Raw genomic sequence first — 23,754 nt, 5'->3', positions numbered from 1 at the left:
GGCAACGTCATGGATTAGTTATAATGTCTTCTTTTACAATATACTTGTAATTTTTTTTTTGTTTTTATATTATAATATGTACTAATATTTGATCTTGATGATAAAAATTGTATTTCATCACGTAAGTTAGTAAAAGTGATTTTAAAATAAGAAACAGACGAAAACGAATGTAGGTATTTTGTTTGCCTTTTTTATTTTTTTAATTTTTTGTTGTTGTTGTTGTCATTTTGACTCTAACATATGCTACTTGTGTTAAAAAAATTGCTCAGTTGTAGTTCTTGGGTCAAAGTTTTAAAAGTTTGATCTTGAAATTTTATTAATCAATACAAAATAACATTCTTGTGTTATTTTGATGTATATACTTTTAATCTAGACTCTAATATCATTTTAGGTAGCATTAATGTTTAACTTGGTCACAACACTAGTAAAGGAAAATGATATTGTTTGCCAAAGTAGAAGTTAGAGATTTAAGTAGTGGTTACTGGTTAGGGATATGTAGTGTTTTGGTAACGTCGTCAAAACATTATTATATTAGCTTTGCAAAGGTAGCTAGTAGTGTTTGAAAAATTATAATTACGTTATTTAATAATATAAAATTCTTCGAAGTATTTTGTTTCATTGTATTCCATATTATAATACCTCAACAACTACTTTTGTGGAACACTAATTTTATCAACAATTGCTTCTAATTGTGGCTATTCTCCAAATCCTTTTTGTTTTGCCCATTCCATTTTGTGAGTCAAATTATAAAAGCTCAAGTAGTATATTACTATCATTGATGAACTAAAATTAATATATGTATATTTGATTTTGTTGGATTAATTGGTTACTATAGGAAATTAAAATGCTGATTAACTTCTAATCTTTTGGAACTAAAATATTAATTAAACCTTGGGATCTTAATTAAGTTGTTTGGTTAGAAGTGGAAGAAAGTAACTATTTATAGGATTTTCTACATAACCTTATGGGATTGAATTTCTACATATTTCAGTAAAATGACTTAAAACCCTTAAGAAGTTCCACTATCTCCATTTGACTCCCTCCATTTCAATTTATTAACACATTTGACTTTTTTTTTCACTACTCGTATTTATATACTCTTAACTTTGTCCATTGTTTTTAGTAATTTATGCAAAATAAATTTTATCATGAAATATATTGTTAAATAGGTACTAACATAAGTTTCATAATATGAATTATTTTTTAAATTTTTTTTACTAATATTTAATCATATAAATCCAAGGTCAAACTAGTTTATTGACATACATGTTTAGGTAGATTGTGTCAATTATTCAAGAATGGAAGGAGGATAAAATTTTTATTTAACCAACAATAATTTGTTATATTTTGCAATTCCTAAAAAATCTCACTTCTCATGTTTTTAATGTAACTCACATTACTTATGAGTTGAGAACTATTAATTTGGAACTTTTTTAAATATCTTTTTATGGTACGAAGAAGACCCATCTTACTCGAGGGATTTGAGGGAAATCCCTCCTAGGATGGAAGTCTCCTATCTTTACTTAAAAAAAGTGATGGTCCAATGGAGGACAACCTATTAATGGTCTAATGGCCCTACCCAAACAAGACACCAAATCTTGACCCAAAATGACCCTACCTAAACAAGACCTAATAAATCTTGACCCGAAAATGAATCCAACCTGACTCAAAGTAACCTGACCCTAAATGACTCAACTCGAAGTGTCGAATTGATACCAGACCCTATTATCTAAACATGCCTTAAATTTCGAACGATCTGATTGCTAGGTCTTAGTCACATTACTCACATACTATAATTAGGGCTTGTTTGACATTGTTTTATGTTTATAAGTAGTATTACTTTATCCATTGCATTTGACGACTTTTTGTTTGTTTTTTCAGTTACATCATATGTATTGTAGCTGTGAGAATTGGAAGTTTACGCCTAATGATGAAGTAAAGCTTGAGTATACAGACATGGAAGTTGGAAAAAGTATTTCTGAAGTGGTGAACAATATTGCAAAGAAGAACTCAGGTAATAATGATAAGACACATCCCCATTTAGGGCTTTTTTCTTTTCTTTTTAATTAATAATAATGGAATGAGTACTGTTAATTTCTGTTCCATTTTTCAAGAATCATTCCAGCGTCTTTCTCTTGAATTATATTAGTTCACAGATTACATGTTTGTAAATGTGATGTAATTCCTCTACTTCAATTTTATGGATCAATTTTATCTTTGTCAATGAAAATATTCTCATAAGTGTATCACTTTAGTATTAACTTTGACTTGCTTTTTATTAACATAATGTTTTTGTGATACTTTTTTGTACTTTCTCCGTTTTTATTTAGTTGTAACACACCCCTTTAATTTGACATGCATTATAAGGTAGATATTATATTAGGCAAACGAATAAATTAATTTACAAAATTTTACCACCGATAAGAAGAAAGGGATAAGTTGTTACGGTTTAAATCTCATAGCTTAATTCATTCATTTACCTAGTGTAATCACAACCTCAAAAAGCGTGATAAAAGGTGTTTTGCAACTATTAAAAAAAACAGAGGAAGTATGTGTTTAGGGTCTTATATACTACCTCTGTTAATGGTTATATGCAACTTTAGGGTATTATTTGTAAGATATAAAAATTTTTTAAGTTGTAGATAACTATTAACAGAGATAGTATATACTTTTCTTTATCTTGAATTTCTAATTTGTCCTGAATTATTCAGTTTTTTCAGTTTTTACCTCTCTTATGTTACTTTTTTCAATTAATTGCAGGCCGACAATTTTTTTGTTTCAATACTGGGAATAATATTAATAAATCCGGTACTCAAACCTCTGGGGGCATCAACTTCCACTTCATGGAGGTAGCCTAAGTCTTAACTTAATCTCTTTACTAATTGTCTTTAGTGAATATTGCACTTTATCTTTTTGTCTACATGCTTATATTTGCTGGAATTTGTATTCCTTGGTTTCTTTAGGTTATCCTACTTGAAATCTATAAACTATGGAAGGAGTATTTATCACATGTATAACTCTTTTTGTTTTTTTTGTCTTTTTTTTTTTTTTTATTTTTTTATTTTATTTTTTTTTTGGAGTTTCGCACTACACAAAACAGCCCGAGTGCCCAACCTATTAATGTGGCCTTGTTTAACACCATGACAACAAAGCAAAATGTTATTTTAGCTCTAATTATAAAGCGAATTTTCAAGAATGGAGCGTGATGATGCCACGGGAAATTTTTAGGGCCCTTTTTTGTAAACTAAGGGCCCGTGATGGTGTATAGATCAGGCACACACACCTTGACAGTAAACAAGGTAACACACACAAACACAATAGATTACTTTTACTAATTGTGGCTCACAATACAAGCTTATAATAGGAATTCTCTCTTTAGGCCTCTAAAATGTTCTTTATAGCAGTTAAATGCAAAGGCCTATATATAGGCACAACATATTAATACAGCCTACTCAGTTATTTTGTAATTGTCTAGTACACCCACTATTACAATAACTGCCCACTACTTCATTTCCCTTAATGAATCTGGCCTTGTTCACGTACATAGGGGGTAATTTACTATAAGATGTTGTTTGTTTGATGTGGCAATTTACTTTCCATAGGAATTAAATTCCTACATCCAATTTCTAGGAATTTTCTAAAGCTGTTTATTTAGCATGAAGGAAGTTGCAAATCATGGGAATTTTGACTTACTTAGAGGAGTTGTGTAATCAACTTTCCATGTTTTGTAGGATGTCACAATTCCCATGAATTTGCAATTCCCACATTTGCATTTTTTATTATCAACCAAACAACTTATTCATTTTTAAATTCCCATGATTTTCCAATCTCCTCATTTTCTTTGAGTAACCAAATAAGCCTTAAGTATCCCATTTGGTGATTATTTCTGTAGAGCTCCACTAAAGCCTTGTCTCCTATAATTTTGAACCACGCATTACTAGTGCACAATAAGGCATCCAATTGCTCATAAACCAGCATAATCGCCCACTAATATAGCGTTCCCACATTTTAGGAACCATAACTATTGGTGGACGTGGCACAATCTTTCCAAGATGACTATCCACGTCGTAGGGTAACAACACACTAACATAATGCTTGTACTTTCTAGGAGCCCTATCATTAGTAGCGTGGTCGCAAAATAGCTGACCCTTGGTTAATTCAATCGTCAATCGGCCCATTAAAATTATGGTCCTATTTTCATTCTAAGACGAGTATTCATCACCGTTTATGCTGTGGTCCTACACAGATCTTGTTTACATGTAGCAAGCCATAGAGCTTTTCAAACCTTGCTCTTACCCTTCGCAAGGCGAGGCTTAAGACCTTTATTTTGACTAGGTTTATCCTTTTGGTTGTTCGAATGCTCTAGGCAATCCAATCTCTAGTCCTAAGAGGTTCCCATGGCTCTAAAAGGAAAATCTGTGTAGAAATCCAATTTGCATGGGATCACACATCCATGCACTCACTCTAATGATATTTACGTTTCCCACTTTGGTTGATTATACCAAAGATGTAGCCTAACACAAAAGATCAAACACTTGTGTCATTGGGTTATTCACAAGTTCCATCAACTTCATCCACTTAGTAATTCATGAGAATTGGGTGTAACCCCTAGCCTAAGATGCAAACTCCATAGGGTTCTCCTATTTCAATTGGAATTCTCAAGATCATAACAAGATTTGCAAGGGACTTTGCCACTTTGCCTTAAGGTCTTAGTGCCCACATCCTGATTTAATCATATACATTTAATTGGTATTATAGTCCAAAGGGGTGTGGCACCTAGATCTACTAATTGGCCTTGTGCCCACATTCAGCTAGTATCATAATGGATAACCAAACTAGTAATACACACTAAAACTATAAAACAAACTAAGATATCATATAAATGCTGAAATTTCATTAAAAGAAAGTGCATTACTAAATTACATCAAGTAAAAATAGTATAACAACTTTTTGACCCAACAAGATTAGAACACATAACTATGCAATAAAAAGTAAAGCAATACTTTAATTGAGATAAGAAATAATAGTGAGTTGGACACTGATTCAAAGTAGGAAAGGTTCAAACCGAGGCTTGATGTAGAATCACTTGTGAGTAGTAGGTTTGTATTCCGGTGAGGAAATAACCATGTTCCCTACGTTATCATTCTAGTAATATCCCTTCCACCTTAGCGAGTCCTCGGAGGTTGTTCCTACATTGACGACATCCTCCTATTTAGATTCAGAAAGAACTATTAGTTCCACGGACTTTGCCACATCAAAATTTTGATGGCGTCACAACGCTCTCTTTGTTCTCCTTCTCCGGACCTAGATCTCTAGGTTATTAAGGAATGGGGCATCCATTATCCAATCAACAACACCTAAACTAGGTTGGGCCTCTTTAGGATTTTCGTTAGGAGGAGGTGACTCTTTGGGCTTGGTAGGTGGGGGATTGTAGGAGATAAAATTCTCGCTGACAAAGTTAAGCTTGAGGCATATAATCTATCATTGGTACAGTGATTGGTGCAACCAAATTAATAAAGAGTAAGTGCTTTGTTAAGCACGAAGGTCTACTTTGTAAATTTTCATTAAGTACGTAAATTTTATTTAGTAGGGGAGGTTTGTCACAACCACTTTAGTCGAAAGAGGCACAAGCGTTGATTACCCTGCATATGCTAAAATGCCTTTGGGATTCCACGAGACCGCGTCATTTGCATGAGAGGGCGGAGCCTTGAGTTAAAGAGACCAAGAAAAGTGGAATCTAGAGGGATCACACTTGTGTCTAAGGTTTGGGAAGCCATTTGGAATGACTCTGTATGCTTCAGATCTGGTGCAAGCAAGTGCTTAGCGAACTAGCGTTGGCCTTGTGCTAATTCGTGCGTGCACACTTAAAGAACCTTGGAGTATTTCATTAGGTGAAGTTCTATAATGAACTTTTTCTTAGCCAGTTAAAAATAAAGCTCTTTAGGGGCCAATGACTGCCTAAGGGTGACTTTATGGCTTTGAGCACATGAAGGACGACTAAGGTGAACATTTGACCGACTAAGGGTGGCTCTTGGCTTTGAGCTTATGAAGGACAATTAAGGTGAATATTTGCTAGGACCAGACAAGAAATTGCTAAGCCAATTAGTTGTAGCTGACGGTGCTTCACTTCGCCTCACTTCCTTAATGTTTTTCAAGCACTAAGCAAGAGTTTTACCTTAATGCGAACACTAAGTAAGTGAACTACCTTCCCTAGATTATTATTACATACCAAGGCTTCAGAACAATTCCGAGTGAGTTCTAGAAGTCTCGGGACACTTTAGTGAAGATGTTCTAGCAATTTCGTTAAGGCAAATTACGATAAAATGGATTAGATTTTGCAGTTTTTTCTTCTACAACAATCAATTTTCTTTTTACAAGGGCTAAAATCACTTATTTTGCATGGACTAATCAATGTTGTCTTTGGACCCCGCATTGGTGGGGATTATGGATACATGTGGCTATAGGGTGCCTATAGGATGGGTGCCTTAGAAGGATTGTGGGGTGGGATGGTCTGGTATTACTACCTTAGTGGGATCATGGAATGGTAAATCCCTTGTTGTTACTTAATACTTTTTAATATGGTGCATGAGGTTGCCTTCATATTTGGAGGGCCGAGTAGTGAACGACAGGCGGTACTCTTCTAAAACTGTCAGAAAGGTTATAATGACGTGGCATTGGTATGGTACATAAAAGATAGGATCATGATGTTAGTGGGTTCACTGACGATTGAGTAGACCTAGGGTGCTCCTAGATAACAGGGGCACTATGTTAGGTGGTAGTCACCTTTTTATCTTGGAAAGATTGTGCCACGTCTACGTGCAGTTATGCCACTAACTAGGTTTTTCCTAGTATATAGGAACACTGTATTAGTGGGGAGTTAAACCGATGAGTGAGGAGTTGGATGCCTTATTGCACACCACTGATGCACAAGAGACGTGACATTAGTGTAGCGTTGCAGTTGAGCAGCATTTAACCTTGATGGGATGCTGAATGTGGATCAACCCCTATGTATGTAAAGTGGTGAATTAGGCCAAATTCATTCATAAGAAATAAAATAGTGTGAACCAGTGAATAAGGAAATTATTGTAATTGTGGGTGTATTCGGCGTAAGTATGTTGTGCCTACCTATACTTAGAGATGTTAGTGGATCTCTAGAGAGAGATTTAAAGAGAGAAGGCCTATTGTAAGCCTACATTGTGAGCCACACGATAAAAGTGATTCATAGTTATGTACATGCTGTCTATCGTGTTTGTGTGTGTTACCTTGTTTTCTTCGAGTGTGTTTGGCTGCTCTAGACATTTCTTGGACGCTGTTAGTTGAGACAAACACTATAAGAGGGGGGTGAATTGTATGTGAGTTCCTAGTGACTACTTTTGCGGAATATAAAACTGAATATAATAGGAACTTGCAATGCACGCAGGATTTTACGAGGAAACCTTCTAGGGCTCAACTGGAAGTAAAACCTCGACTCTCTAAGGGATTTCAAACGCCAAATAACTTCACTATAATAGGGAGAACTCTTCTGTTACAACCTATTATAATTAGACCTTTACTCACAAGTTTGCTACCTAGTAGAATCCTATTCTACCCGACCTAAGTCCCTAACTTAGATTCACTGACTTAGATTCACTCGTACTCCTTGAGTACACTCTCACTCAGCTTTGATAAAGAAGCCTACTGTGCAATTAACAAAACACTCACCGAATCCAAAACAATACAAACGGTTGACTTCTAATATGTGATAGGAAAGCTACACATGGAATCCGAAACTAATATGACAAAGCTAGACTTGACAAACTTACACAATTAAGCTTTCTTTAGATTCTTCACGCATAAACTCACAAGTTGTGTTAAATGTGAAACATACTTTATATACAAGAAGCACTCGTAAGTAAAGTAGGGTTTTCAAAAGATAGAAATTATAAAACTGTCGATTTTCACAAAAACATTTTATGTAAATCTTTTGTAAAGAAAATCTTTTTAGAAAACTATCAAAGATAAATTTATGAAAAGAATAATATTTTTTTCAAATCGGATTTTACAAGATAAAATCTTTAGAAAATCTTTTTATAAATTAAAACTTATCTTTTGTAAACTTTCATTTTTATAAGTTTGCCAAGATTTGCCATGCTTCTAATAAATTCCATGCATAAACTAACCTAACATATTTATAACAATCCTTAAAAATACTCCCTCCGTTTTTTTTTTATTTGCATCACTTTGGATTGCACAAAGTTATAGAAGAGTAATATAATATTGTGAGTGGGTGAATAAATTGTTATACTAAAAGTAAGATGGGACCATGAAAGAGAAAGTATGTGAGAGAAGATATATATTTTTATTATTTTAGTGAGGACCATGGAAGAGAGAGAAATGATAAAATAAGTTGATTAGGGTTTAAAGTAAATGATAAAATATAGTATAAAGTTACCAAATAAAGAAGTGATGCATTTAAAAAAAAACACCCCAAAAAGAAAAGTGATGCAAATAAAAAAAAAACGGAGGGAGTATAAACTTAACATAAACTAGATTGTTTCGTCAATTGCTGTAGGTTAAGGATACTTGGGCTTCACGCAGTCCAAGATTAAGAGCCTGCTGTCTTCTATTCTCCAGCTCCTTGCTGGAACTTCGGAGGCCAAATTGTTGTGGAACTTGCTGTCTTCAACGCAGACCAAGTTAAGCTTCTCAACTTGTTGTCTTCATGTTCTTTCTAGGGAACTCAGTTAATTCCATGGAGGAACTCTTCTTCTACTTTCCTTGGAGTCTCCTTGAGTCTTCTTAGGCAGGTTATTCTTCCACTTCCAAAGTCTACTTCTCCTGTTCTAATTACATCACTTAGAGAAATCTCATTAGTTGAAGTTTGCCTTTTGTGTTCATCATCATCAAAACTCTTAATCTTCAACAGACGCCATCACGGGCCCTTAGCAAACGAAAAAAAGGTTGTGTCGGAATTTGCTTATTTGGAAAGAATGTATAAGTACTTGCCTACATTTACCAAGTTATTTTGTTAGGACATTGCCAATAGGCTGACAACACAATGTGAAACTTGTTGAGAATTATTTTTTTTTCAAGAAACTGGAATTTCTCCTGAATAGTCTTTTACCTAACAATTGGTTATTTCAGGTTTACAATTTTCATCATGCCTGCCAGAATCTAAAACATAGACTGGATGAAGCCAAATTTGCATTTACTGATATTGAAGCTGTAAGACAGATTCCTGAAGCAGAGAACATTATTCTACTGAAAAAATCAGGTAATGGTTACTTGTAGAGGCACATATTAATCTCAACTTCATATATTTATCGGTTTGATCATGATTGGATGAATGGCTATTATGTGTGCAGATATTCAAGAGATATCCCATTGCTTTTATGTTTTATTTCTAAAACATTAGATTTTTTGTCCTGCAAGTGTAGATAAATTTGATTAAGATTTGAAAAAAACGGCTGAGAAAATAGTTTGTTAATTTTGGAATTGCTTTAATTATTATGGATTTGAAAAGAAGTTATTATATGCTAACACCGTATCTTTGAACAGACCCAGATCCTGACGGACAGGGCTAATGATTGGTTGCTTAGTTCACTTTACACTGTCACTTTACCCTAGTCGAGTACTTGTCATCTTTGAACATAAGGGCAATGGACACTTTGTTAAGCCTACTTGGCTCCTTGCTGTTCCAGGTAACAAATGCACTATTTTGAATCAAAATCTTTAGAAGACAATTAACGAATTTATATGCACTAGATTGATATCAACTATTTCAGTGACATAGAGTCCTGTTTTTATGATTGGATGGACTTATGGAGCTCAATTATTGTTACTAATCGTGTTTGGTTCTATCTTCTTCCTATTTTGCTTTATGTAACTACTTTACATTATTGCAGGCATGTCTGGTGGCAAACAAATATTCAGTTTTAATACTGGGAATAATCACAATGAGTCTGGTATACTAAAGTCTGGGGGCATCAACTTCTGCTTCAAGCAGGTAATATAAATCCCTATTTATCTGTTTTCTTGCCTGATTCTGTTCTTTGTGTATATTGGCTCTCATTGCATTCCTCAATCCATCTAACGTTTTATAACTAATCTGAACAAAAACTTCTTAAAACGAATTGAGAAGAATTTAATGTGCTGGTCGACTTGTAGTGATAGTATTTTCTCGTTTTGTCCCATAACATTTGTATAATGAGCTGATATAATAGTCATTTCTCATTGTTGTTGAGTGAATATTATACTGATGTTGGAAATTATGTGGGATGTTATTGGAACATGATCTCAAATTCGCAACCCTAATCGACTGGCCTCATACTGCCTTTTTTTTTTTTTTTAAAAAAAAAAAAAAAAAAAAAACTTGCATGCACTCATTGTTCACCCTCCATCCCTAAAATTACCCAAGTATTATTTTATTACACAACCAATCTGTAATACGAGTAACGTACTTGAGTAATATATGAAAAGTTATTGTTAAGATTGAATGCATATTCTCAATTACCATGGTTTTATTCAGGTTTATAACAGTTACTTCAGCTACCAAAATTCAAAAAATACGCTTGATGAAGGCCAGTTTGATATTAGAACTGAGAAGTGGATTCCTGAAGAAAAGAACATTATGCTGGAGGAAATGCCAGGTAATGTTATATAAACGAATGCCAACTTTATATACTGAATCTCTTGTTTTTATTAAGATTACAATGCTATTGTTATTGACATGTCTGCAGTATATTACAATATATCCTATTGCCCCCCCCTCCTTTGTTCCTCTAAGGTTTCTCTTATAAAATGAAAAGCATGTATGCAGAAATATATAAAAGTTTAGACAAGTTATTGTATGCAGTGATTACGCAAGGTCAAAGCAGCGCAGGGGTAAGAATCTCTGTTAAAAAATGTTGAGGTAAAATATAATGCAGGTCTGCTGATACTGTCTTTTTGAACTGACCAAGTTCACCTGATGGTTAATTGGAGATAAAATCAGCACTGTGAGGCAATAAATAGTTTTATAGAGGGCTCTGAATAACTAACAGTTTTTTCATTGCTTTACCATTACATATGACACCTTTTTTGATCTTCTCGAGTTAAATTAACTCTCCATGGAGTATTTGTGGACATCAGGTCTCTGTATTTGCGCACACTAGATATCACGAGTATTGTGCATCCTACATATGTGTTATTGATTTATTTGCTCCGTCTGTTTTCCACAGATTTGGAGGCCTTCTTGTATAGATTTCACCTACATCATGCTCCACAACTTCCTGTGATAACAGCTGCAATCCCAATCATGGATGTAAAATCTCTGACGGAGATATTCGTATACAGTTTTCCCCGCGCGCACGGGGTGGGGGGGGGGGGTTGGAATCCACTTTTAAAGAATTTTAGGGTGATTTTCCAGAGTGACTGCTGGTAGTGACAAGGAGCAGGCTCGAGATTTTGGTATTTAATGAATGAGAAATTGGTGGATATAGCCATAAATAGGATCAATTGTGCTGACTTGAATCAAAATCTCAGGTAGATTAATGAACCTCTATATTGTTCTGCATAAACAATCCTATAAACCGATGTTTCAATCATTTGGATGGAATTTAACCTTGCCAAATATTCATCAAAAGGATCATTCCAGAGAAGGTAAGATCGAGAGAGTACCACGTACTCTTGGTTTTTCTTTCATATTTTCTGCTTTGTATATCTACTTTGCATTATTGCAGGTACGTCTGGTGGCCTGCATTTTATCAGTTTTAATACAGGAAACAATTACAATGAATCTGGCACACAAATCTCCGGCAGCATCAATTTTCGTTTTAAGCAGGTAACATTTCTACTACTATTTTATATAATGTACTTTTTTTTTTGTTCTTTGCCAACTTAAACTTGTTTCTTTGGTCCATTTGAAGAATAGACTGATTATAGGAAAATTGGAAAGAATTTTTTAAATCAAAGTGGGTGATAACCATAATTTGTGATTCATTCAAAGTGAATGGAATAGTTGTTCATCATCATCATCATCGGAGCACTTTGGAGATTCTTGTCTAGTTTTGGAACATAAGAAACATGTCCTTTTTCTTTAATTGTAGCATGTCCTTATAGGGATTCTTACTATATCATCTAGATGGGTGAAACAAGCTGCATCATGTCCTTATAGGGATTCTTACTATATCATCTAGAATTCTAGATGGGTGAAACAAGCTGCATTTAATTAAGCTCATATGAATGCTTCATCTACTATCAACTAGCCACACATTATCTTTGGTTTTGGTGTTTCCTAGTAGGTATAGAATAAATGATCTTCATAAAATGGAGATTTTTAGGCTTGTGCTTTTTTTGGTTAAAGGGCTTCACTTAAACTTTAATTAGAAATAAGTTTACATGCATTAGTGGGGGAGACATTCTCCTCCCAAAAGAAATAGTCCTATTTCATGAGTTTGATTCTACTAAGTTTTTTCTACTGCCTAACCGAACATCGTTCTAGATGTCAAAAGATTGAGTACTACTAGTCATAAGTGATATATTACAAAATGATCTTGTAATATCAAGCTTTTTCCCTGCTGTTCTTGCAATCCAGTCTGTATCACTAACTTGCCCCCTAGCTTTAATACAGTCTATCTAGCTTTTGGAGAAGTTCCTTGCATTGATCATACACATTTGTTAGTTTATCCCAGATTTTGTTTTTTGAGGTGATCTTTATGCCTGCTCTCCTTGGTTGAGTCATTTTCTTTTGCACAACTTCAGGGTAAATGGCTAGAGTTTCTCCCCATATCAGGAAAGAACATTTGATGTGCATAGCCATCCCATCCACCTATCGGTGAGCATAATCTCTGCATGAAGTCATGAACCTGCTATACCTGCAGACTAAGAGTTAGTAGAAAAAAAAGCATATACTGGGATGCAGATTTGTTAATGGGATAGAATAAATAGAGAGGGAAAGTGTTTGCGTTGGGTATTTTGTTTGGAAGGGGGAAAGTTCAGTGTTCATCAAATAGGCTATAGGGTTGCCTTCTTTTTTCAAGGCATAATCCTCCAAATCCTCCACCTAATCAATCAAGGTTTGTTTAAGGCTTAGTGGAAGAGGTATTGGACACATTAGCACAAATCTAGGTAGAAGTTAGGCCTTGATCATGGTTGAGGGTTTGGTTGGTTTTTTGCCAGAGAACCTTAGCTTTGTGACAATCCATAAGCACATGAATAATAGTTTCCTCAACACGTAGGTAGAAAGGGTAGGTAGGTGAAGGAATGATGTTCCTATGGGCTAGGGTAGCAGAAGTGGGAAGTTTTTCCCAAAAGTAGAGCCATAGGTTCATTTTAACCTTAAGTGGGCCCAAAAATTTCCAAATTACCTTCCACTTTGCATCTTCTTTAGAAGTAGGGTCCTGTTTTCTCCATAGGGCATACTAAGCCAATTTTGAGTCAAAGAAGTCTCATCATTTCCTTTAGGGGGAGCGTAAGTGGCTAAAATGTTTTCAAGGAAATCAGGTGGGATATCAAAGGAGAGATTAGAGAACCAGTTATTAGAGTAAAATGGTTTTAAGAATATTAGGTGGGATATCAAAGTTTTTAGGTAGGATATCAAAGGAGACAATGAGGTAAAGTGGGCCTTTGGATTAAATTTCAATCCAGTCCCGTTATCACTCCTGAAGTTTATCTTATTACCATCCCCAATAGTTCATCTGGAATGAGACTGGAAGTCATCCTAGGCCTTCCCCACAATTTAGTTGGATAATGCTTTCCTAAAATTTATCTCTCTCAACAGGGTAGAGGCCAAGTTCTGTCTTCAATGGACTTTCCAGCATAATTTCATCATTTGAACAATATTTACCAAGGTAACAACTCTTATATTTAGGTTTCCTCAAGAAGGAGCACAAATTAGCCTTGAGATTTCTTTTGGTCTTCCGTAGATTCCCAAAAGAAATTGGATCAAGCTTGATTAATTTGAGTTTGGCAAAAAAAAGGGCTTGCATAGCATGGTTAGCTAAGGAGAAAGGCAAGATCTAATCAGAGTCGATCTATCAGCTTTAGATATGCTTTTGCTCTTCCAAAATGCAAAATTACTTTTCATTTTTCTGATGATGAAATCAACTTGGGTTAGGGAAGGCCTTTTTGACGTAAGAGAGAAACCTAAACAAGTCCCCAAGTCATTACGGGCTTGGACACCTAGAGTTGAGGTAAATAGCTATTTATGGAAGGTAGAGGTGTTAGGGGAAAAGAAAAATTTGGTTTTAGATTAGTTTATTTTTCGCCCTAAATAATTTCGGAAGGATTGAAGGCTGAGGAGGGTGGAGAGTGAAGCTTCTCCAAAGAGGATCAAATCATGTGCAAAGAGTAGGTGAGAGATTGGAGTGCCATTCTATACTCCTTACATATAATAAAAAGGTAGGGGGATAATGGATCTAAGGCCCTTAGAAGAATGGAAGAAAGAGGATGGCTTTCCATTGATCATGACTTGAGAAGAGGTAGAGGAAACACAACTCATTATTGTTTGATTTAGTCATCATCAAACCCATGCCTCGTGAGACAAAGTCTTATAAAACTCCACTCCATTCTATCATAGGTCTTTTCAAGGTTTATTTTGAAGGCAAACCAACCCTTGTTGCCTTCGTTTTCCTCATGGAGTGAAAGACTTCTGAAGCTGCAATGTAGTTTATCTCAAACCTCTGCCATGGAGGAAGCTATTTTGGTTTAGGGATATAAGATCATTCCGTTGACTAGGATTTTTGAGATGATTTTATAGGAGGTGGTACAAAGGCTTATAGATCTAAAGCTTTTGATGGATATGGGATGATCCACTTTAGGGATTAAGCAAATGGAGGTTTAGTTTGTAACAAAGGGAATGGATTTAGAAGAAAAACATTGCTGAGTGAATCTGAAGATGTCCCTCTAAACAACATTCTAGTGAGATTGGAAGAGAAAAGGATGCATTCTATCCACTCCTAGAGCCAAGCTCCAATTAAAAAAGAGCAGAATGCACCTCACTCAATGTAGGGGGGTAGGTAATAACAATGGTGGGGTTTTGGCTTGATTTTATGGTAAAACACAGGGTGTTGGGAAGTGAACAAGTCAAAGAAGTAAAAGATAATATGGTTTTCCAACTCCATATCAGAGATAGGAACCCTAGCTTCATTCTCTAGATCCTGGATTTTATTCCTTCTTCTCATGATAACGGATTTATGAAATAAGCAGTTATTTCTATCCCCTTCAACAATTCAATTAATTCTGGCTGAGTTGAGATTTGAGTTAATCCTCCAAATCCATGAGGTGACTCATATTGGATCCCATGGATTCTAACTTTGAGTCTTTTGATCTTTTTAAAGGTATCACCAACATTATCTTTTACCCATGAAGAGATCTTTTGAGAGATGCATGGACTCTATTTTGGATGCTAAAGGGATAGGCCCAGGATCACAAGAAGAGGAAATCAGAGAAGAAATACCCTATTTTGGACTCTATTTTGAATGGTTTATGATAGGGGCACTACTAGGTGGGGTGAAGGGTACATTTATAGGGTAGTGGTCAGAGGATTCTATGGTGAGGTGAGTAAGGTTGGTAGAGTTAACAAAGGCTTGTGCTTGATTTTGCTTTTCTATGGTCTTTCTCAATAGGTAGCCCAATTATGTTACAAAATTTCATTCAGGTTTTCCTTTCCTTATCTCAATATGTACATTTAAATCATCATGTTTGTACCTTGACTTCGGAATTTGCCTCTTTATGCATCTTATAGGGTAACATGTCTTTGTTCCCTATCATGTAACTACGATAACCACCATCTGAAAATCACACACAATCAAATATATGTTGTGCATCAATGCTAGTAAGGAATACTTATTCAACATAGTACTTGCCTTCATTTATATTTTCTCCATTTAAATTGCAATTTGCAAACACTACTTTTGGGGTGTAAACCATGTTGCGTCATACCTTACATTTGTGATAACAATCTAATGATAGATTGCCAAGCTTACCACAAACCAGACTGGTATGGTTTGACCTTTCCTGATTTTTTTTAGCTGAAGCATTACATGCTTACAAAGCACAGGTTATATCTAGCAAATACATGCTATGGTATTATTATTGAGCTGAGTAGCATGACTGAGTACAAAAATGTATGTTTAGGTAAACAAAAAATTTTATGCATATGTAATGCTTTGAGGCTTTTTTAGACTAGAGCTTCTCTTTAGATGCATATGATTTTCCATTGATGTTCGTCGGAGCTTTTACGTTGTCCATGTTATTATGATTCTGTTTTCTTAATTTGGCTAGCAGCTTAAGATCTTTACTAAGCTATTGCATACGAAATTTTTTGAGAATCTTCGTCTTAAAGAGGAAATAAGACCATATTAGAAGAGAGTCCCTACATTCTACACTAACATAGCTAGTATGAATTTGTGCAGGGTGGGTGTTACACTGAATGGGATCTTTGGTAGCTTGACAAACTAAACTCAGGTGCCTGCGAGTCTACTCCAACAAAGAGCTTTCAGTTCGCCATCCCCGACTCACAACCTAAAGCTCGACACTTCGCAATTTCAGAACCACTAGTTTGTTCATACTATTCCATTGATGGTTATTGCCTATAAATCTATAATATTGCAAGGGTTTCATTCTAGAGTAGATGCCGTTTTCATTTGATGATTTATACTTTCTAGAAATAGAAATTACATGATTTTAGTGCTGCTTAATAGTTGGTATATAAGAGCTACTAAAGCTAAATATATCAGCCGTTCCATGCTCTTACTTGCCTATATTAATTTTAAAAATTTTGATCTGTTGTTTTAGTGTGTGATACATATTGAGCCTATTTAAAAAGAAAGAAAAAGGGTAAAAAGTTCTACGTGTGACTTTTTATGCTTCTTTCATAAAAATTTCTTACTAGTCATCATCTTATGAAAATCTTGACGTCAATATGTTTTCAAGTGTGTTGATAAAGTTGTTATCGATGACTAAATACAATATCCTACGAAAGCATCTTGTGGGAATCCTTATAGATGTTTTGTATTTTATAGACTCTCAATTATGAGAAAGTCAAGGGTTAAAAATTGTCAATGTTTGTTGATAGCATATACACGCTGTAAGTTTATTATTTTTCAAGCCTTTCTAATTATTATAACTAATAATAGAATTTTGATTTTCTTACAGGTTTATGATGTGTTTGTTACATGTACTTGTTTAAATGACAAGGAGGTTAAAGCCAAGGTTGAGCATAAAGATATTGACGTATGACCTTACTAGGTCAATTTGGTTGATTTCATATTTGGATTGTGTCACTTTAGATTTTAGGTCAAGCTTTTTTTTTTTTTTTTTTTTTTTTTATAAGATTTTTTGATAAGCTAGAAATTTCGAATATAGTTATTGAAAACTCACACCATTTATATAAAAATAAGGACAAAGTTGTAATTTAAAACCTTTTAGGAAAGGCCTAAATTAGTGCTGTCAAATTTCAAACCGAAACCGTTTAACTGTCCGAAACCGACCGACCCAAATGAGAACCGAACCGATTAAAAACCGAATTTTTTGGTACCGAAAACCGACCCGAACCGTATTTTAGTAAACCCGAAACCGAATCGACCCGAGTAATGGTAAACCGTTTAAGAACCGAACCCGTTAACAAACCGAACCGAATATAAACCGAATTGAATGAAAACCGAACCGAAAGAGAACCGAACCGTATCTAAACCGAAACCGGTTCCAACTCGAAACCGTTTAAACTGGAAAAAAAACCGATTACACCGAACCGTTAGCAAACTGCTACCCGTTTGCATCGAACCATTTAAAAACCGAACTGATTGTAAACCGAACTGGTTATAAACCGAACCGTTTATGAACCAAACCGCTTCTAAATCGAACCGTTTACAAACCGTTAGTAATCAAAACTTATGAAGAGTGATGAAGAAACACAAATTCCATATAATGCTAGACACTTTGAGCTGTGTCTCTGATATCTTGAATCTAGATAAGCGCGTCTATGAGACTATGAGCATGTCAGAATTTTGAGATAATGCTTTATAATGGATGAAAAGCCTGCTGAAAGACCCTTAACATTCCCTTCAGACTGAAAATCTGTCTTGCTGGTAGAGGTATGCTGAGTCCTTTGTACCATTTGCCTATCAAAGATCATCATCTTCACACCTTTTGCAAAGACGCTGCTAGCTTAAAATATTTTCTTCATACCTTACTTTTTTTCATTTGCTAGTTGAAAGTTGCAACCAGTCTACATTTTACTTGCCATAGCTCTACAAATTATGTCATATTTCTATTTTTTATTGCTTCACATATTATGTACTTAGTGATTTGCTTCTTCTTATATTCTGTCTTTTAGGAATCTTTTTCCTTTGTTTGCTCATTCAAGTTGAAAAACAATATATTATTTGAAGGGTTGATCATTTTTAAATGGAATATGTACCCGAGTGGTAAAAGGACTACATAAAGCCAATTGCAAATGCCATATTGAGAAACACAAATTCACATTATGCAAATTTCAAATGCTTCAAATAGAAGGGGGTAAAAAAGATAAAAAAAAAATACATATTAAGGGCACATCCATAACATCAAATTTGATAAAATTAACCAAAGATAGTCAAGTTACTCAAGTTCATAACATATTGTTCCCAGGGGAGGAGGTGGAAAATAATGGTTAATTACTCACATGAAACTCATTGAATTGCATTGTGCTATTTTGCTACAAGCATATATGAAGTCTAACAAAGTCCTAAAACTGTAGACATGGCAGCAGCAGAACATCATACAAGCAGAACAGCCGAACAGCAAAGACACAGCTAAACACAGCAGAACAGCAGAGACACAGCAGCAGGGCCAGCAGCAGACATGGCAGAACAGCAGACAAGCAGAACAGCAGCAGCAGAACAGCAGACAAGCAGAACAGCAGCAGCAGAACAGCAGAACAGCAGTACACCTTAAGCCACTCTGACCACAAATAGCCTAACCACTTAACCGGACATACTAAAGCACGGCTAAGGATGAAAATGTAAAATACAGGCAAGAACAAGTCAAATCTGAACAAAGATCTAATAAATCTGATGAGGCCTACCAAATACAGCTGAGTAAAGGTTGAAACTTGAAGCAGATAAATAGTATAAGCCTATAAGGACCTCATCAACATCATAACTAGGGGATGATTCTAACTAAGCCAGAGAAAGGCAGCAATGATTGACATAGGACCCATAATATAAACTCTACTAGGCAATGTCGGCATGTGCTTTAACTTTGCAAAATGAAGTGATTTCACAAAAAGGATTTTACAAATTATCTCAGAAGTGAAGTGATAACAATCTCCAAATACTACGTACGTTTATACTCTGTTTACTTTCTACAAGATGAAGTGTTCCCAAGATAAGATTTCGTGGCAATTGTGAAGAAACGGGATTAAATATTCCAGTTAGCATACAGCAAATCAAAGCAGGGTATTCAACCTTTGGTCCAAAAATTACTGATTTTAACAGGTTTCTCAGTTTCTGCATAGTAAAGATATCAAAGCTATTCTTATTGCAGGGTATTCTTACAGTTTGTCAAAGATATACCAAAGCTTCACAATTACATATACTTCTAAACAGAAGATATCATCATTCCTTATAAACAAAACCCATGCATTACAACTTTAAGAATAATTATAATTAGCTATGTTACTATCATATTATAAATTAAAATTAATATTACAACTTTAAGAATAATTATAATTAGCTATGTTACTATCAAACTAACAAATCCCAATTCCTACATGGATGAGGTCGGCTGCATAAACCAAGAATATACTCCATACCTTCAATAGTTGGCATATGCCAAGATTAATGAAGATAACAGCACAAAGCAAATTAAGTAGAATTAAGCTTTTCTTGAATGTTTATAATAAGCAAATAACAACTTCCATCTCAAAACATTTACTATCTTCTCATTCAAATCATCAACAAAATCGACCAGCTAAATAAATCTAAATCAATGAAATAACACAACCATCAACAACAAATATCATTAAAATATCATTATAACCCTAAAAACCAATTCTTTAAACTATATACAGTAACAATTAAAAAAAACAACACCAATTCATACCATGATACCAACAACACATATCAATTAAAATCTAGAGAGAGAGAGACGCCGTGTATATATCATACCTGAATTTGGAGCAATTAGGGCAGCAAACACCAATGACTCCGTGAATGAGAGGCGCCAGGACAGCTTCAGAATAAGGACAACAAACACCGTGAATGAGAGGCACCGTGAGGATGAGACGGAGAGGTGATGAGACGGAGAGGCGCTTAGCCGTGAGAAGGAGAGGCGCTGTGAGGATGAGTGGTAAGGTGAGAGTGGTAAAGTGAGAGTGAGAGTGAAAGGGTTTCAAAAGGGTGAGAGTGGTTTCATGTAAATCTAACCATTGATTTTTTTAATCTATGGTTCAGATTGGTGATCCATGTGTGTTGTGGGAGAAAGAATCTAACCATTGATTTTTTTAATCTATGGTTGAGAATGGTGATCCATGTGTGTTGTGGGAGAAAGAATCTAACCATTGATTTTTTAATCAATGGTTGAGAGTGGTGATCCGTGTGTGTTTGTGTGTTGTACATTCATCTACAAAAATATTATTCCTTCAATTCTTTAGTATTTTTTTGCCCCATTTGATCGGGATCAGTGCCCAAGACACGTATTAAAACATCTACTAGTATATCTTTATTTTTATACACGTAAAAATTATAAAAACGTTATATTAATAAAATGTATAAATAGATTAATTTAAAAAGATCACTAATGAGCTACTTCGTATAACTTTGTAGTTTGTACTAATACATACGAATAACGATGATACGAATATTTATCTATGAGATATTGAGATGGTTAGATACCACGTGTTAATAATGTGTAGTACATATGATCGATTGAACTGATCAATATGACCTTGTTAATTAGTCATTAGTGTTTTCTTTCATTATACAAATCAAAGCACTTTGTAATATCTTCATAATTTCATGAAAATATATAATGATAAACGAGTCATAATTATCAGTCTTGTTGACTAATCAAGTATCGAATTACCAAATTGCAAATTTCCATTTCACAAGAAGTCAAGAACTCATCAAGTCATGATTATGATTGTATGCGTAGTATATAAATGATTAAATAAGAAGCATATAATAACCTAATTGACTAATTGTATAACAATAATACATTAATACACTAATTCTTATAATCTACTTCGTAATAAACTAGTATGATCAGTATGACTAAACTTGAAACAGAACATAATATGTATTTATAAAATAAATGAGAATTTGTTTATAATATGTTGCCTAAATATGAAATGATTCGCGACTTGCCGACTTTATTTAAAACTTGTGAACGCAAAAGGTTAGCAAGTACTATCAAATTTCAAACCAAAGCCATTTAACTGCCCGAATCCAAACAACTCGATAAACAATTTATTTTTTGAAACCGAAAACCGACCCGAACCGTAATTTAGTAAACTTGAAATGGAACCGATATGAATAACGTTAAAGTGGTTAAACCATCGAAGAACCGAACCAATTATAAATTGAACCGAAAAAGAACCGAACCAGTTAAAAACCGAACCGAAAAAGATCCGAACCAGTTATAAACCGAACCAAAAAAGAACCAAACTGTTTCCAACCCGAAACCGTTTCCAACCCGAAACTGTTTGAACCGGGATAAAAACCGTTTACACCGCACCGTTAACAAACCGCAACCCGCCTGCACCGAACCGTTTACTACCCGGACTGTTTACAACCCGAACCGAATTAAAACCGCTTAAGAATAAACCGAAACCGAATCGAACCGATAACTATTTAAACCGAACCAAAACCGACCCGCGAGACAATTAAACCTATTCCAAACCGACCCGATTAACTACCGAACCGATTTCAAACCGAACCGAAACCGAACTGTCAAACCGTTTTGACAGTGCTAGCCTAAATGTATACAAGTCAAAACATAAAGCAAGATTTCTAGACGTACATGTTGCTTGAACAAAAAATGTAATTTATACAATGTTCAAAATACAACAAGTTAAGACATGCTTTTAAGGTGCATTTTTTTTTTTTTATCACACTTAAACATTAATTATTGTGACCACTTCGATTAATCATGCTATTAAGATTATAGGAGCCTATCTAGGTTGTTTACAATTATCTTATTTGGCATGACAACATTTATTTAGGTCTTATATACTATGTATCGGTGAACAATCAGGTTAAGCATAACAACCACAATAATAGAGGGGTTAAGAGATAGATGCCTAATTAATAGTAGGAAAATTTGTTAAAAAAAAAACTTTTAAATGCCTCATTTTGCATGAAAAAACCTTTTAAAAGGATCTTTGTTAAAAAAACAACCACCACAATCACTTTTTTTGTTTAATGAAACTTCACCCTCTTTTCCGGCATTGACTCTACTTTTTAGGCGTTGACTCGTTAATTTTCCTACTTGCAGCCTATTGTTGGTTAATTTGCCCTCTTTTTTTTTTTTTTTGCTCCCTAATTTCCCCTTTATAAAATTCTAGGGAAAACCTCTCCAAATCAGTTGAAAAAAAATTAGGACAAACACCCCCAAATCAAATCAATTGAAAGGTAAATTAGGGTTCTTAATCTATTTCTTCCACAATTATAGTTTTGACATCACCATTGCAGTGCTCACTCCAGCGTTCTTCTCTGTTTTTTGCATATGTTCTCTTCTTGTGCATTCTTCTCTATTCTCTAATACTTCTCTTCTTGTTCGTTCTTCTCTCTTCTCTTCAAGTCAACAAATTCAACAATCCATCAAAGTTTGTGGGCTTGGTATTAACAACACAGTACAAATTCACCAACAACAAGCAATAATTAGGTAAATTAGGTTTATTTTTAGTCCAATTTTTTACATAAACCCTTACTAATTTCACGAAATTTATGTAATTGAGTACGAAATTGAAGATCTTACCTTGGTTTGTACTTAATTACATAATTGGGGAACCTTGATTTGGGCCCAAACGACCCTTTTCTTCCTCCTTTAGCCATAGACAACAACAATTACATGAGTTTTTCAATTTTGTTAAAATACCCCCAATTTTTACACTTTCTGCAGTAATAATTTGATTAATTTACACTTACCTTAGATTAGTGTTGATTGCAACATTTATGGCATGCAACAGAGGAGAGAGAGAGAGAGAGAGAGAGAGAGAGAGAGAGAGAGAGAGAGAGAGAGAGAGAGAGAGAGAGAGAGAAACCCATATTGATGTTATAGGAGAGTAGAGCATTCATGGAAGCAAGGAGAAAGAGAGAATACAAGGGCATTAACTTTGGAGGGGAAATAAGAGAGAAATAGAACTAGGGAGAGCAAATATAAAAAGACTTGGGTGTAAGTAAAGAAAATAAGGGGCCAATGCTTGAAAACTAGAGTCAATGTTAGAAAAGAAGGCAAGGCCGTATCTGGCCCGGGGCAGCCGGGGCGCCCGCCTAGGTTCCTAAAATTTGAAACTCATTTTCGTAAGAAAAAAAAAATTATATAAAAAAAATAAATAAAAAATAAATAAAAAAATTAATACTGAATATTATGAAAGCGGCGTTTCTTCTTCCAGTTAATCAATTATTCCCTTAATAATCCCCTCACGTTAATTCCTCCTAGAAAATAGCTGCTTCATCTTTGGGAAGTTGAATTTGCCAAATTAATTCCCATAATCTAACCAAATACAACCGTATAATCTTCAATTTTCATCCATGAAATCAATTATTTGTATCATTACCTATATTTTTTTGATTTTTTTATCTTCCTTCCCAA

At 34.7% G+C, this 23,754-nt stretch overlaps 1 protein-coding gene across 1 annotated transcript; it reads left to right on the top strand.

Moving 5' to 3' along the window:
• The first annotated feature begins 9,540 nt into the window (after positions 1–9,540).
• On the top strand, positions 9,541–17,199 carry LOC145588805 (uncharacterized). The gene is made up of 6 exons (XM_081645407.1): positions 9,541–9,680; positions 9,885–9,985; positions 10,508–10,628; positions 11,199–11,321; positions 11,700–11,800; positions 17,116–17,199. The coding sequence occupies exons 1-6, from the start codon at positions 9,563–9,565 to the stop codon at positions 17,197–17,199; spliced, it is 648 nt and encodes a 215-aa protein (XP_081501533.1). The 5' UTR covers positions 9,541–9,562.
• The last annotated feature ends 6,555 nt before the right edge of the window (positions 17,200–23,754 follow it).

This window comes from Chenopodium album, chromosome 17, assembly GCF_948465745.1.
Source record: "Chenopodium album chromosome 17, dcCheAlbu1.1, whole genome shotgun sequence".
In the NCBI taxonomy this organism is placed as follows: Eukaryota; Viridiplantae; Streptophyta; class Magnoliopsida; order Caryophyllales; family Amaranthaceae; genus Chenopodium; species Chenopodium album.
The sequence above is the reverse complement of the archived record's forward strand: the minus strand, read 5'-3'. Positions and strand labels throughout refer to the sequence as shown.